This window comes from Centroberyx affinis, unplaced genomic scaffold, assembly GCF_046629955.1.
Source record: "Centroberyx affinis isolate AG114_WGS23_722 - 3 ecotype Tasmania unplaced genomic scaffold, CSIRO-AGI_Caff_v1 ptg001434l_1, whole genome shotgun sequence".
Lineage (NCBI taxonomy): Eukaryota > Metazoa > Chordata > Actinopteri > Beryciformes > Berycidae > Centroberyx > Centroberyx affinis.
This window is the reverse complement of record NW_027279909.1, coordinates 76,930-91,782: the sequence shown is the minus strand read 5'-3', so window position 1 is coordinate 91,782 and position 14,853 is coordinate 76,930. Positions and strand designations below refer to the sequence as shown.

At 41.5% G+C, this 14,853-nt stretch overlaps 2 protein-coding genes across 7 annotated transcripts in view; one reads left to right on the top strand and one right to left on the bottom strand.

Annotated features, from left to right (window-relative positions):
* The window catches only part of marchf8 (membrane-associated ring finger (C3HC4) 8), a 77,666-nt gene extending 72,650 nt beyond the window's left edge, over positions 1-5,016 (top strand). For all 3 annotated transcript variants that reach the window (XM_071526616.1, XM_071526615.1, XM_071526617.1), the window contains one exon: positions 987-5,016. In XM_071526616.1, coding sequence (XP_071382717.1) covers positions 987-1,291 — 305 coding nt within the window. In that variant the 3' untranslated portion in view covers positions 1,292-5,016. The remainder of the gene's footprint in view (positions 1-986) is intronic.
* Positions 5,017-5,286: 270 nt separating this feature from the next.
* On the bottom strand, positions 5,287-14,601 carry alox5a (arachidonate 5-lipoxygenase a). Of its 4 annotated transcripts, none has more exons than XM_071526590.1 (14): positions 14,249-14,601; positions 12,947-13,145; positions 12,615-12,696; positions 12,306-12,428; positions 11,544-11,650; positions 11,247-11,419; positions 10,705-10,851; positions 10,317-10,520; positions 10,123-10,217; positions 7,815-7,925; positions 6,923-7,044; positions 6,397-6,497; positions 5,982-6,152; positions 5,287-5,760 (listed from the first exon to the last, which is right to left on the bottom strand). In XM_071526590.1, the coding sequence occupies exons 1-14, from the start codon at positions 14,396-14,398 to the stop codon at positions 5,581-5,583; spliced, it is 1,965 nt and encodes a 654-aa protein (XP_071382691.1). In that variant the 5' UTR covers positions 14,399-14,601; the 3' UTR covers positions 5,287-5,580. The 4 variants fall into 4 exon arrangements, with proteins under 4 accessions (XP_071382691.1, XP_071382690.1, XP_071382692.1 ...); XM_071526589.1 differs by having other exon boundaries at positions 7,815-7,993; positions 10,131-10,217; XM_071526591.1 differs by having other exon boundaries at positions 7,815-7,897; positions 10,131-10,217.
* Positions 14,602-14,853: the final 252 nt, after the last annotated feature.

Here is a 14,853-nt window from a genome sequence, read left to right as displayed (position 1 = left end):
CTTTAACCTTTAAATTGTGTCATTCCCTGTGCGCCTGTCTGTCAGCTGTATCCAGTTCTTTTCCAGCTATACTCTGTACCCTTTTCCTTCCCTTTTCTCGCTTGATTTAAATTTGATTTGTAGGATAAAAATAATACTACTTGATCCTTAAGGCTGATTATAATTACACCTTACTGAATGTTCTGATCTAATAAATACAGAAAGTAGAGGAACACGCTGTGATTTATTTGCTGGTTTTGATTAAATCAAAAACTGTACTTGAATAAACATGCAGTGGTGGAAGAAGTACTGAGATCTTTTACTTAAGTAAAAGTAGCAATACAACAATGTAAAGATACTCCATTACAAGTAAAAGTCCTGCATTCAAAATCTTACTTAAGTAAAAGTACATAAGTATTGGCAGCAAAATGTACTTAGAGTATCAAAGTAAACGTAATCATTATGCAAACTGTAGACTTTAGAGAGTTATATTTTTCATAAATTATTGGAATATTAATACTGATTTATTGACACATGTACATGTAAGCAGCATTTTAAAGCTGTCAAGGTGAAGCTAATCTTAACAATTTAGCTATACTTTTGGGTGGTCTAATCTATAACAATGCTATTTTATAGTTATTTTATAAAGATGATCAAATGTTTTAAATATAAAATATAGATCTGAAAAGTAACTAGTAACTGTAGCTGTGAAATAAATGTAATGGAGTAAAAAGTACAATATTTCCCTCTAAAATGTAGTGGAGTATAAGTACAAAGTAGCATAAAATGGAAATACTCAAGGAAAGTACAAGTACCTCAAAATTGTGCTTAAGTACAGTACTTAAGTAAATGTACTTAGTTACTTTCCACCACTGTAAACATGCTGTACATGTGCTATAAACTGTAGACACATCATATTATTCTGTGGTTTTTGTTTGGGCTGTGTTTTGACATGCACACATGTTTTGTCCCCCCTCCCCCTCTGTGCTTCTCTGTCCCGTCCCCAGGGATCCTGGAATGGCCTTTCTGGACCAAGCTGGTGGTGGTGGCTATCGGCTTCACGGGCGGACTGGTGTTCATGTACGTGCAGTGTAAAGTCTACATCCAGTTATGGAAGAGACTCAAGGCTTACAACCGGGTCATATACGTCCAGAACCGCCCAGACACGTGTAAAAAGCTGGTGCTGGAGAAGCCGCCGCTCATGGAGCCCAGTCTGGAGAACAAGGAGACTCTGGCCCCCACCCAGTCGGACACAAACTCCTCCCAGTACACAGAGACAGAGGACTACAGTATGGAGGTGCTTCATGTCTGACCACCAACCCCCCTCAGTCCACGCCATAGGTTCTCCTACACACACACACACACACACACACACACACAGTCGACGTAACAGTGAACAGTAGTAGTCGTGGAAATGCTCCATGACTGAGGAACGACGACCCGAACCCCCTCCTGTGATCCCAGACTGACCCTCTGTCCCTGAAAGATTCCCTAAACTCCCCCGTCAGACAGAGACAGTCGACTTTGACTACCTATGGAGATCGTCTACTATGTCCTTTGTCCACATTCCCGCTTCCAGACCCGTATTCCTCTCTCAATGCACTCTCCCTTCCCTCCCAGGACCGGACTATCTTTACTGACATCCTTAAATGTCTGAAGAGGCCTGGAGCATACCACCCTACACACACACACAGACACACACACACACACACGTATACACCTCTGGGAGAGCAGGACTGAGACAAACGGACTCACAATCGGCTCCGGAGGTCTAAATGTTTCTGTTGCGTGGTTTGTTTGCTTGTCGGTTTGTTAGTTTTGTTCGTTTTACCTCCTGTGAGTCGTGGGCTAAACACCGTGGATCAGTATGTAGCGCCGTACAGCGGATCTCTGGAACATTCCAGCTACTGCCATCTCTGCTGCTGTGGTCTGGGAGTCCGCCCGTATTTACCGCCCCAACAGCTCTGTCAGCTCCGCGCTGGTCTGGATCCGACCAGGTCTTGATCTGAACATGCATCGAAGCACTTTTTTTTTTAGTTCCCACCAATCCCCCCCTTCCTCTATCTCCTTCCTTTCTTTAATATGAACCGAGTCGTATATGTTGTACATGGGGGAGAACGCACTCAAACAAACATGGATTTGTTTTATATTTGACATTGCTGTCCCTCATACGCACATGCAGACAGATGTACACACCCTCCCCTGGATGACAAAAAAGGAATCAGGAAAATAATGGAATCCTACTGAAATATTCATTGCAGTTTTCAGTCAAAATGGAAAAAGTCAGTACTAAACATGACATGTGATTGCTATATTCTGTTTGGCCTGGGCTCCTAGTTCTTAATGCAGCATTCAGATAATGGAAAATCCAGCCACATGACTTTATTCCCCCACCGTGAACTTTCTGAAGGCTTTGAGAATGTAAACTTTTTAAAAAAAAACAAAAAAAACATTTTTTTACTGGTCACAGGAAATTGCTAGATAATTTCCATGTCATGAGATCACATTGAGACCTTTTGGACATAAAAAGCATCGATCATGTTTTTTCTATCGTGCGAATGACACAGTACTTACGGTGTGATATTCCATGTGCAGTTTTTAATATGTTAATTTGTTTGCTTAATCATGGGATATGCCTTGGGAAATCCACAGCTGCCTGTCTGGTCTGCGCTCTCATTGCTCCCTCAGGCAGCGCATGCTGATCCTGATGACTTCCTCTCTCAGCAAGACCCGTTCACAATGGAAACCGCCAATGCTGATAAACACAGTCAGGCTGTTACCGCGGGCTGGGGCTGTTTACTCTGAAATGATACACAAAGACCCTGCGCAAAATAAGCTGTGGACTTTTACTTTGATGCAGGTTAGGGTGAGCAGGTTCAGCACATGTGTATCTGTCTAGTTATGTTGGCACACACTTCAACACACAGTCTCAGGTATGAGACAGACATCTGATATTTGGACATGATGACGCATCGCACCATAACCCGGTATGCGTCTTTCAGTCGAGCCAAAAGTCTCTGTTGCACTGAAAGTCTCTCGTTTCATGCCAGACTGTGTCACATGGGGAAGGATATCCATTTTGGTATTAAACTGGTTCATCACAAGGCAGCTGGTACATTGCCTCTCACTGTTGATTTGATTGAAGAGACACATCTGGCCTTATGTGGTTTTGATCTGACAAATTTTTCAACTTCAGTTCACATCTCTTACTTTTCTCCATCCCTCAAATGAAGCAGAGTAACAGTATGTTGACAGCTTTAATATTGTCAGTGCATTATTTCAGTATATAAGATGATTTTTAAATCAGTTTAACATACATAGGGTTTCCACAGTAGCTCAAACGTATTCCTAATTAAACTGACAAACCATTTATTTTCTTATGTTTGCAATAAAAGCAATGCAAAACATAGGTTTGTTGCCTGTGAGTCACAAGTCAATGCTGCAGGTGTAATTGAAGCGCTGACTGGGTCGCCACCTACTGGTCAGAAGGCTGAAGGTGCAGTCTGAGATGGGGAGCAGTGGATTTCTCAGGGCGATGTGTTTTGGGCTTACAGTCTGTTGTAAGTGCTTTTGTGTATGTGGGAGCACAGCAATGCCAGGCTCATGTTGAGCCTCACAGCCATTCCAGCAACACACATTTTTAAAAACTGTCTTTGATACCAGTATACTGTCCATGAACAACAGTGGTCCAGCATACCCGACAATTACTGCTCAGCGGCAGTAATAAATGAAATCAGCATTTTGTTTAGCAAAATTGCATACTATATATTTCTGTAAATGCCCCACGGTGACTTGGGATCTGGAGTTTAATATGATTTTATGACATAATATGAGCCGAGGGAGTTATTGTGTGTCGAGAATCAAGTTGGATTAAGACCTAGTAATGAGAAGCTTCTCCGAAACTTCAATCCCCACGAGGCTCTGTGCAATTAGACAGATAAAAAGTGCAATTACCCTTTTGTTGTTGTTCTATTCTATAGTCATTTACTGGTGTTTAATGTCCAGGGCGTCCTCTGGGTATATGATGATTATTTCTTAATTTTGTGTTGTATTTATTTTTAAAAGAAAACAGAACACAATTTGTTCATTAAAAGACCCCTTTCAATAGTAATTTTATGCAACTTACACTTTAAATTTCTTCCCAGGCATTAATCATTGTAATTTTCAGAAAAGCAGTTTTATTTTCTCTGTTTTGCACATATTTTTGTCATGAACACAATAGTATTATTAAAAGCTTGGCTGCCTGTCATCTCTCTCCCTTTTTGAATTGCTTGTCTAGTTCTTTGCTGTAAAAGAGTCTGGACGTTTAGCCACTGCATCAAATTTCATTATTTCATGTTATCCAGATATAGACGACATGAAATAACACAAGAATAGACCTGATTTATATACAATGGTTTTCTTGAAATGGAAGATTAAAGATGAACTGTAGATTTAGCTTTTTTTTTTTTTTTTCTATTCATAGGAGCTGGCTCCTTTAATGAACTGAGACAAGACAGAAGTTTTGATGCCATACCTGTTTTAGATTAAGGCCACATGAGGACACTATACACAATCAGATGCTGTCCTCCCTGAGGGCAGCTTTGCCCTCGTATTTTCTCCCTTTGTATTTCTGTCACTCTGGGTTGATTTCTTCATTCTTATAGTCCCACGGAGCAGGACATCGACTGAGAAGTTACTCTCTCAATCATTCAGCATGTGGATTCTAGATTTAGTTGGGCTGAACAAAAACCTGAACACTTTCTGACCATAACCTATCATTCAAAATTTTCATGTCTGGGAAAAGTGTGACTTGCATAAAGCTACAGTTGTTTACTACTGACTGGACTTGAACATATATGACTGTTCCCCTGTCTTATGATATCATTCCACACGTTTGTCTGTGAATTTAATTTGGAATAGTAACTGTAAAGAATTTGGTAAAAGTACTTATGTTTTTAAAAGAAATATTGATGTGTTTTCGATTTAATTTCCCATGTTTGAACAAAGTATGTAGAATTTAAAAAAACAACCAAATAAAAATTAAGTAAACTTTTACATCTTTGTGATTCCGGTGACTTATTGCTTCACTGTACACTAAGTGTCTCATGTGTTCTTGACTACAGTGTTATCACGACAGGATTTGTCATCCACAGCAGCGTCATTGCAAAACACTGGCCGCAGTCCATATTGCATCAATATTATCCGCTGTGTAGCAGCTAAGTGTGCTTTTATCATTGATGGTGGCTGACTTCATCTGTGTTGCTCGCTCAAGGAGAATGGAGAGAGTAAAATTGACATACTGCAGTTATAAATGAAAACGTGTTTTATTTGGCAACTGCATGCAGCAATATTTCACCAATGCTCATCCAAACTGTAATTTTTTGTTGTAACACCACTCTTAAAGCAAAGACAAGGATAAGCATTGTAGCTTTTTGTCAGCACAGATACATTTAAATATATAGAAGCATAAAAAAATCACACATGATAAAGGAATAGGTGTCAAATATTATATATTAGCATGTTTGGACAAATCAAAAATAATAGCAATGGAGGAACTTCTAGTAAGTAGAGACATGGTAATCCCCCCTTGAGAAGGTTTTTGATGGCTGCTCCTCTTCCTCACACAGCGACACTGTTGGGGATCATATCAGGAGACATGTTGTAGTACGGCAGCTTCTTTCCCTCATTCCTCCTCTTGATGGTGCTGGTTATCTCTGCCAGCTGCTTCCTGAACGTCTCCATGGCCTCCTTCACTGGCTTCTCTATAAAGTGCTCGTCGGGGTACATGCCCAGGTACAGCTGAGGGAGGAAGAACAAGGGAGAAACGCCGACTGAGACGAGGAGGAAACCACATGTTCGAGTTGGGAAAAGCTTCCTGGGATATCGGAATTGTGTAGTTTGTATCAACATTGTGATTGCATTGGCTGCTCCTTAAGACAGTACCCGGTCTGTATTTGGATGTGTGTGTGTGTGTATGGATGATTGCATGTGTATTCAGACATGGAGTGGCCTCTCTGCACCTCATTCTCCTGGTACTGGCTGAGGGCCCAGACGGCCCCCAGGTGCCAGCTGGAGCGTCCACGGTCAGGGAGGCTCTCGATGATCAGCTTCACATCTGCCATCCCTTTCTGCGTGGGAGGGGGCTTCCGCATGGTGGACGGGGCGTTGGGGATCCAGGAACACCAGTCATACTGGAACGAACACAAAGAAGGGGGGGGGGGGGTGAGCTCATATGTGCATGTGAGCGCACATACACACGCACATACTGTTACTGTTTCGTGAAATAAAAAGCCTTTCTGACAGTCGTACCTGTGGAGAATGCAATCCAGCCAATCTGAAACAATTCATCCATCAGTGCAGAGCTGACATGCTCTTACTGTAAATTATTCGTAATATAAATGTTGAATGGCAAGTCCCCTCTTGTCTATAACCCACCTGTCCAAAGTTGACAGCCGCATGCTGGGCCGAGGCAGTGAAGATGACGACAGTCAGGTACTCTGTGAGCTCCTCGCGTGATTTCAAGGACTTGGGAAACTCTGTGCAGAGAGCGCGGGCAGATGAAGCTTGTGAAGTGAGCTTGCAGCTTTCCAGAAAACTGACTCTTTTGCAAGGTTTCTGTGTAAAGGATGCTTGCACAACGCACACAGACAGGTAATGGTGAAATGCAGGAAACTTATTTTAAACTGGCTTCAGTCAGTCACACCATTGTTACTTCCCATCTTCACCTTCAAGCCATCCATCTACTATGACTGAATGGGTTTGAATCTGCTATGCTACACACATCTGTTCCTTATCATTCCTTTCTTCACTGCACTATCCCAATCTAATAAAATATTGAAGGAGAGCGAGCTGCGAATCTCCTTGAAAAAAGTTTACAGGTTGGTTAGGCCATTGTGTTGCTGCTTTTTTTATGATTGGATACTATAGGTACTTTAAAAGGATTTCTGCAATGTGTACCCACCACAGTGATCGAAGTCCTGCATACCGAAGCTACACACATCTTTAACAAAGGCCTGGATCTCTTCGTCTCCCTGTACCATCTCGTCGCTGCTGTAGTAGATTCGCACCACATCAGACGCAAAACTGCAAGAGAAAAAGACACAAGGATGCCAGTTACACAGAGGGAATACAACATGGAATAACTTCTCCCCCTTTCATGTTCTCTCATACTCTCTCTCACACTCACACTGGGGAGAGCAGTGCGCGCGTGTGTGTGTGTGTGTGTGTGTGTGTGTGTGTGTGTGTGTGTGTGTGTGTGTGGAATTGGTCCGTCACATCTCTTGTTGCTCTCCAGGTCTTTGTCACTGATGTTCTCTCTCTCTCTCTCTCAAACACACACTAACACTCACACACACTCACACATACTGTATATCAGAGGTAGAAAGTAACTAAGTACATTTACTCAAGTACTGTACCTTTTTGAGACTCGACAATTTTACTTGAGTATTTCCATTTTGTGAGACTTCATACTTTTATTTCACTACATTTCTGAGGGAAATATTGTACTTTTTACTCCACTACATTTATCTGATGGCTGTAGTTACTAGTTATGTGCTGCAGAATAATGTTTTATGTGCAAAACATACTATGAGCTCATAAAATATGTTGCATTGTTAGAGTTTAAACTCTACTCTACTCTACTTTTACTTTTGATTCTTAAGTACATTTTACTGCTAATACTTCTATACTATTACTTAAGTAAAATTTTGAATACAGAACTTTTACTTTTAATTAAGTATTTTTCCATTATGTATTGGTTTTGCTACTTTTACTGTTGTTTACTGGTGTTTTCTACTTTTTAGTAAAGGATTTGAGTACTTTTTCCACAACTGCTGTATACACACACTGCCCACCTCTTGGTGGCCTCCCACACCCTGTTGCCGTCATCTCTGTAGAAGTAGGTGGGCAGCTCCTCCTTGTTGTCCACTCCGCGAGCCTTAATGCCATCAGGGAAGCACAAGGACCTGAACGTCAGCGACTTCACCGCCTTCTGAATCAGCTGCACATGACCACCGCCACCTGTTGCGTTGGCCTGGTTGAGGAGGGAGAAGAAGAAGATACAGCTGCATCATAGTCACACACTTCACTCATTATGCCTCCAGCTAATGAGGCTTTATTTGTTGGAGGGGGAGACATCAAGGTCATTAACGTCAGAACAGATGTCACACTGCCCTTCTGTCATGTTGTTTCAAAGGCAACTGCAGTCTATTAATTAACCTTGTCTGATTCCCTTCATGTCACCCGAGCAATTAGTTAATAACAACTACATACTCATATAGTTGAAAAAAACGTAAAGAAGATATCTTCAGATTTTGAGATGGCCAACCATTTCTCTCTCCTCATAGGGTAAAGTTACTGTGTTCAAAATGAAGTCAAACTACCTGCTCCAGACTTTCCCTAATAACATTCCTAGTAAGGACTTCAAACAATTTGACAGGATAACAAAGATGACAGAGACTTCCTCTGGAATAGGAAATGTCCCAGGATGTGTCTCGCAGGTCTGCAGATCCCAGCAGAGAATGGGTGCTTTGGACTTTCTATGCTTTTGTTTTATCACTAGTCTTTTTGTGTCAGACAAATAGCAGACTGGCCACTGCCACCAGCTGTGAGACAGATCATAGTCTGCTTTCCCTTCCCGTCCCCCTCCGCTTGTTTGTCCAGTAGACGGTCACTTGAGCTACAAGCCCACCCTTTTATATCTCATCTCCAGTCGATATGGAGGAAAGTCTCTCAGATATTTAAATTAAACCCATATCCTAACTCTGAATGAAGTACTTGGTTGAATCCCAAACAATGGATAAGCAAAGTCCCCTTCTAATCGAAAGGATATATTCCTTTAATATATATATTATAGGAATAATAAAGGAGTCCTAACGCTCAAAGAGCTACATGATGGGGATTACACTAAAGTCCTTCGATAGAGTAGTACAAGACTATATTTCTGGCAGTAAGGACAATTAAGACACCTCTTATGTAACATTATGGGTGCACAACACAACAGTCAAATTTACTATCATCATAAACGTTAATAAATAATGTTAGCATGGGCCATGAGGCTTCACATCACTATTTAATGATCTTTCATCAATCAATCAAAATGTTAAATGCAGTAAAGGTTGTCTGGTAGAAGCTGAGAAAAAATGGGACCATATTTGGCGGAACAACGAAAGAATATTACAATCAGATTCATCCACTTAAAGGTTTTAAACCACCATTATCAATATTAGCTTGGACCTTGAAGACAATGAGATGTCCAGGTTCTGTAGACTCTTGTTCATGCACTGTGCCTCCTAAATCAGGATTAGATAGATCAGGGTGCATTAAAGAGATTTCGGGTGCAAACCTCAAACTCTGCCAATATCTGAAAGTGACCCACTGTTGTCTCTCAAACTGGATTCAGACCAGTATTATGGTGAGGAGACACATAGTCATGAGGGGCTGGCGTGGATGCAAGGGGAGAGCTTCTTTTCAACATTGGTTCACAGAACTTGGTAAAGTGGCAGCATATGAATGAGTTTCTTTTGGTATGAAGGGCAGGATGGAAAAATACACATTTAAATAGGGCAAATACATAATGCATAGAGGTACCTAGGGTGCATGAAGGGCAGCACAATCTGTCTGTGCCAAAGATATGAATATCGAAGAGAAGATACCCTTGGTGTCTTTTTTTTCTCTTTTTGTTAATCTTAACGATATGCTTTTTTATCCTCTTTTTTTCCCATGCATATGGTTAGGTGTTCATTATTGAATGTATGTGCATCTTGAAGTTAAAAAAGCTTCAATGAACTGTGAGTCAGAAAAATATTGGACTGGACAGCACATAGTTGATTTTTACTTTGTCTGCAGCATCGGTTTATAGTGATGTCATGCTGTGAGTAAGGTGGCCTATAAATGTACTGGAGGTATAACAAAGATCAGTGTGTTAACTCTGCTTTGTTGGACTCTTCTTGGGACTTTCTCCCGCTATGATCCTATGCTTTTTACTCACCCCCCCCCCCTTCTTCCAACTTTGTTTTTCTCTCTCTCTCTTCCTATCTCTCATCTCTCTTCCTCTCTCATCGAAATTCAACAAAAACTCTACTCAATCAGTCTTTCTCTCTCTCTTTCTCTCTCACTCGCGTTCTATCTCCCTGTCTCTATATTGCTCTTCTATACTTACACAAACTCACCTTGTCAAAGATGCCACACTCACAGATGAGCTGCTCTCTGGCCTTGGTGTTGATAGCGATGGTGAAGCGAATGTGTGGAATAAGTAGCTGGGAAAAAGCACATTAATCATTCAATCAACCAACCAACCAGTCAACCAACCAACCAACTAACCAAGCAACTTCTCAACCAATAAACCACAGTATTACCTTATATACAGGGTGAACAGCGGGAAGCTGCCTGTACATGGCGATGCCAAAGACCTCTGTCATCAGATGCGTCCTGAGCAGATGTGTGACGGTCTGGTGCTGCTGGAAGTCGGCGGAGCGGACCCAGATCTTAGCCAGCAGCCAGTCATACTGTCCATCAGAGGGCAGGAAGATGGGGTTGTCCTCACCTGGAGTCTGTCCCAGCTGGAGGAGAGAAGACAGAGGACGAGAAGCAGGGAGAAGGAGGGAGAAAAGAATCAAGACTAAGAAGTGCACACAGCGGTAAGAGGAGAGAGGGATGAGCACTGAAATGTCAACTCAAAAGAGTTAAAACATTTTTTGCCCAGAAAATAATGGTGTGACACACTGCTCAACATTCCCACTGTACCTGTATGGCCAGAGGCAGGATCTTGTTCTGAGCATTCTTGTAGAGAAGACAGATCGGAGCTGCCAGGTACTGCAGGGTGCATGGGTCTGTGCAGTTAGGACTGATGCCATCTAACACCTCATAGTCTGCTATGTAGATGTTTCCTGCCTGGAGGCACAACAGTGTTTTACATGAGTAAGTGTGTGTGTGTGTGTGTGTGTGTGTGTATGTGTGTGTGTGTGTGTGTGTGTGTGTGAGAGAGAGAGAGGGAGAGGGATATCTACTTCTTCTTTCCTCTGAAGGCAGCTAACCATTGTGTGACTGACAAATCGTGCTGTTCTCCCACGAATCGAGACAATTGACTGCACACTAAAAATTATTTCTTCAATGAATATCATCTTAACCTGACCAAACAGCATGTGCAAAAAGTGCTGAAAATAGCTAGAAATAAAGCTGACCTTCAATCCTTTTCCCTCGGAAAGAGGAAAGGGAGGAGATAGAGAAACTCAGAAACTCAGAAAAAGCAAAATTAAGAGACAAAACACAAAGATGACTATTTCTACCTCTATTTCCTGCTCCAGAGTCAGCTCTCGCTCCAGGCAGACAGCAACCATCTCATGAGTGACAGGGAACTTGTCTGGAAGTTTGGTGCACTTCTGGATCACTACTGGGTTGCAACCATTCAGGTACTGGTACCCAAACATGAAGTCCTCCTTCCAGTGCTGCATCACATACTCTGGAAGATCATAACATAACATAACATAACATAACATAACATAACATAACATAACATAACATAACATAACATAACATAACATAACATAACATAACATAACATAATATTCAGAGCTGAGGCTGACCTGAGATTGTGTTTTTGATTCTGACAAAGATCCTCTCAAAATCGGCAAAATCACTCCAGGAGGACTGGAACATGTGCATGAACTGGTTCACAAATAGGTTCTCTATTCTGGGGGGGAGGGATCATCATCATCATCATCATCATCATCATCATCATCATCATCATCATCATTATATAAGCATCATCATTATTACCACTACCACATTCACATCAGTCATAAGGTCAAAGCATCTGAAATCTGATGTATTCCAGAGCAATATTTCAATCATCCATAGCATGAAAATGATATTACCATAGGTCTATATCATTTTCTTCAACACTTTCTCATTTCGGCATTTTCTCTCTCTAGTTCTGAAAAGATTAAGAAAATGCAGAAATGACAAACTGTTGAAGAAAAGGAGCGATGTGATAAGCAGCCGTAATGAAATATCTTGGGACAGCGGCTGCACTCTCGCATTCTGCCTTGTTCCTCTATTAATGTGCAAGCCCACAGGCCCGCATGAGGCACACATGCAAATGTCCCTGGTGATAGTGACACAATGACGCCCCTGTATTCCAGGTACTCCTGACTAGAAAAAATAGAAACATTTCATTAGGCTGAACCTCAGGACCTGCAGATGGCTCCAGGATAGCTTTACACTAAAAAAGAATTGTGAGCTTCAAGCCTCATAGTCTTCTCACTCTGTGTTGTGAAGTCAGAGGCACCAGTGACACAAAGTTCACACTTCACCATAGCTGGCAGGGTGTTAAAGGGAGTACATACGCCTTGCTGTAGTTCAGAACGAAGTCCACTCCCTTCTCACTGTCAAACTGGATGTCCCGGGGCAAATCCTTGTGTCTGCTAGCATCTATAGACATAGGGATGCCTGGTTGCCACTCTTTCCATCTATAAAGGACAGCAGGGTCAGTAGTTACCATGTTCAGCATCACTATCGAATTACAAAACTGTTGCTGCAACTGGTAGCCTGTAGTATTTGCAACATCTTCACCTATATTATCTGTAATAAATATGCGAATGTGTGCAAGATAGTGTATAAATATGGTCAGAATTTGTGCAAAGTTAACTTCTTGCCTGTAAGTTTTTCGTCTAGTTTCCAGCTCTTTTTGCCTGTGCTGTTTGACCAGTCTGGTCTTATCATCCTGAGGCAGGCGTGCTAAAATAGATACAACTGTTAGACAAAGTGATTAAAGGGATTTGTTTGTTTGTGGGGATTTGGTGCAAATCCTGGCTGTAGGCTAACTTGTTTTTTTGGGTTTTTTTGTCACAGCAGACCTAAATGGAGAAAACGCTTATTGTCATTAGCATGTGGCCAAAAACACAGAAAGAACTACATTCAGGTTGACGGATGAAAAGGAAAAGAGTGACAGTCAGTTGGGCAAACAAATGAATGAATTGATGACTACCTCGTCCGTCCCGCAGCACCACTTCCTTGTTGTCCACCAGCCAGCGGAAGCAGGGGAACTCCACATAGTCTCCAGTTGGGGTCTTGACTGTGATGTACCTGCAGTACCAGTCATCCTGCACCCAGTACTTCTTCTTCTCAATCTTCACCAGCACAATCTCACCCAGGTGCTCCCCCACAGTCACATCGTACGAGTCCACCTAGAGTCAGTCAGAGACCAAAGAGTATGTACTGTAAAACATGAAGTTTCATTTTCTGAACTGGTTTTTATACTCAGTTTAGTATTCAGTAGCTGTAGTGTTCTTTCTAAGTCTAGTATGACCCCAGTCAGATGGGATCAAAACCTGAAAAACAAAGCTGAGCAAGTATGAGGCAAGGCTATTTCACATCATATATTGTAACAAAAGACACTTTAGTTAGCTTATTGATCTCATCTCATTTTTTGCCAACTGTATTTGTAACTTTGCACAAGACAAAATGGGACAGGACTCAGTTGTTTCATTTGTTGTGTAGGCTCCACTATTTAAAGGAAGTACCCTCTATATTTCAATAATGTGTTTTAATTTGAAACACTTCCTGCATCAAATACAGGAAGTCCAGTCCATTTTTAAATTTATTTTGATACTTATCTTTGATATTATACTTTTATCTTGAAGGAATATTTGTAAAAAAACAAACAAACAAAAGAAAAGCAACATTTTGATGTATTTTAGTCTATCTGTGATAGTGACTATTTGATCATTGCAGAATAGACTGCAGGCAGCAGTTTAACTTGCCAAGTATAACTTTGCTGTTTCCTTTGCTCCCTATAAGTGACAGAAAGATTTAAACTCTCTACTCTAACTAGTCAACAATTTCTAAAATATTGAAAGATTTCATGATTCCAAACCAATGTATGGGGGAAAAACCTGCCATCTGAAATTGATCATTAAAAATTACAGAAGATCCCAAATTAAAGAAATTAAATTTTTTAAGCAAAGATCTTAAGATAGGTAATATCTTAAATATGAATTCAAAATGTGCTTTACTTTCATGCCAGGAATCATTTTGTAAGAGTAGACTCCATGTGGTGAGGATTTTGAATGAAACTCTTCAATTTATAATAGAATTAATCTCTGAGTTGCAACTCCACAGCCCCAGACCTGAGTTCTTCCTCTTTTTTTGTCTTAACAAGCAATATGCAACCTCAGTACACCCAGTGTTTATTTCTGTTGATCCTTCATTTCATCAAAAGGTAGAATTGCAGTGTATCAAGACACACAGACTTATCATCACAGCTCTAGAGGATGATAAAGTAACTTACCGCCCCTCTCTCAAAGTCATTGTACAGAGGTTTGTCCAGCAGCGTCCTCTCACTGCACTGCTCAGTGCCCATCAGTGTTATATAGATGTAGTCGTCTGTCCCAGCGAACCACTGGCTCCCTGTGGCAATAGTCACCGTGTAGGACGGCATGGTGCGGGATGGAGAGGAGTCTGGCTGCCCAAACGCCCTCAGGAGATGGAGAGATCTGCAGCAAAGCAACTGCACTACAACCCACTAACAGCTTTGTCCACCAAAGATGAAAGGAAAGTTTCCTCTTATTGCTTAAGCATGAAGACGCACTCTGGCCTGTTGCTGTGGTCGTCTCACTCAGCTGCACTTCTCTCACTGTTGTACACTTCTCCTCACTTTCCTAATCTCTCCACCTCTCTTTCACCAACACCCTTTTGTGCTGCACCATGAAAATGTGTAATCGGGGGGGGGGGATGGTGCAGGAGGCCAATCAAATCTCACTGCTCAGTATGTGAATGGCCTCCACTCCCACACTATGATTTAGGTCAGAATACAACATTGTCCTGTCCTATCTGGATTTCCTATCAATATGATTTCCCCAAAACAGACAGACACCTGGGCATGGGAAAAGGTGT

Bases quoted from the DNA above. Each gene is read 5' to 3' on its own strand.
- alox5a (XM_071526589.1), bottom strand. From the start codon at position 14,398: ATGCCGTCCTACACGGTGACTATTGCCACAGGGAGCCAGTGGTTCGCT. The intron at 7,994-10,130 runs GTGAGTTTGTGT...CTCCTCAACCAG, and splicing joins AGTGTGGCATCTTTGACAAG to GCCAACGCAACAGGTGGCGG. The intron at 6,153-6,396 runs GTGGGTTATAGA...TGTTCGTTCCAG, and splicing joins CGGCTGTCAACTTTGGACAG to TATGACTGGTGTTCCTGGAT.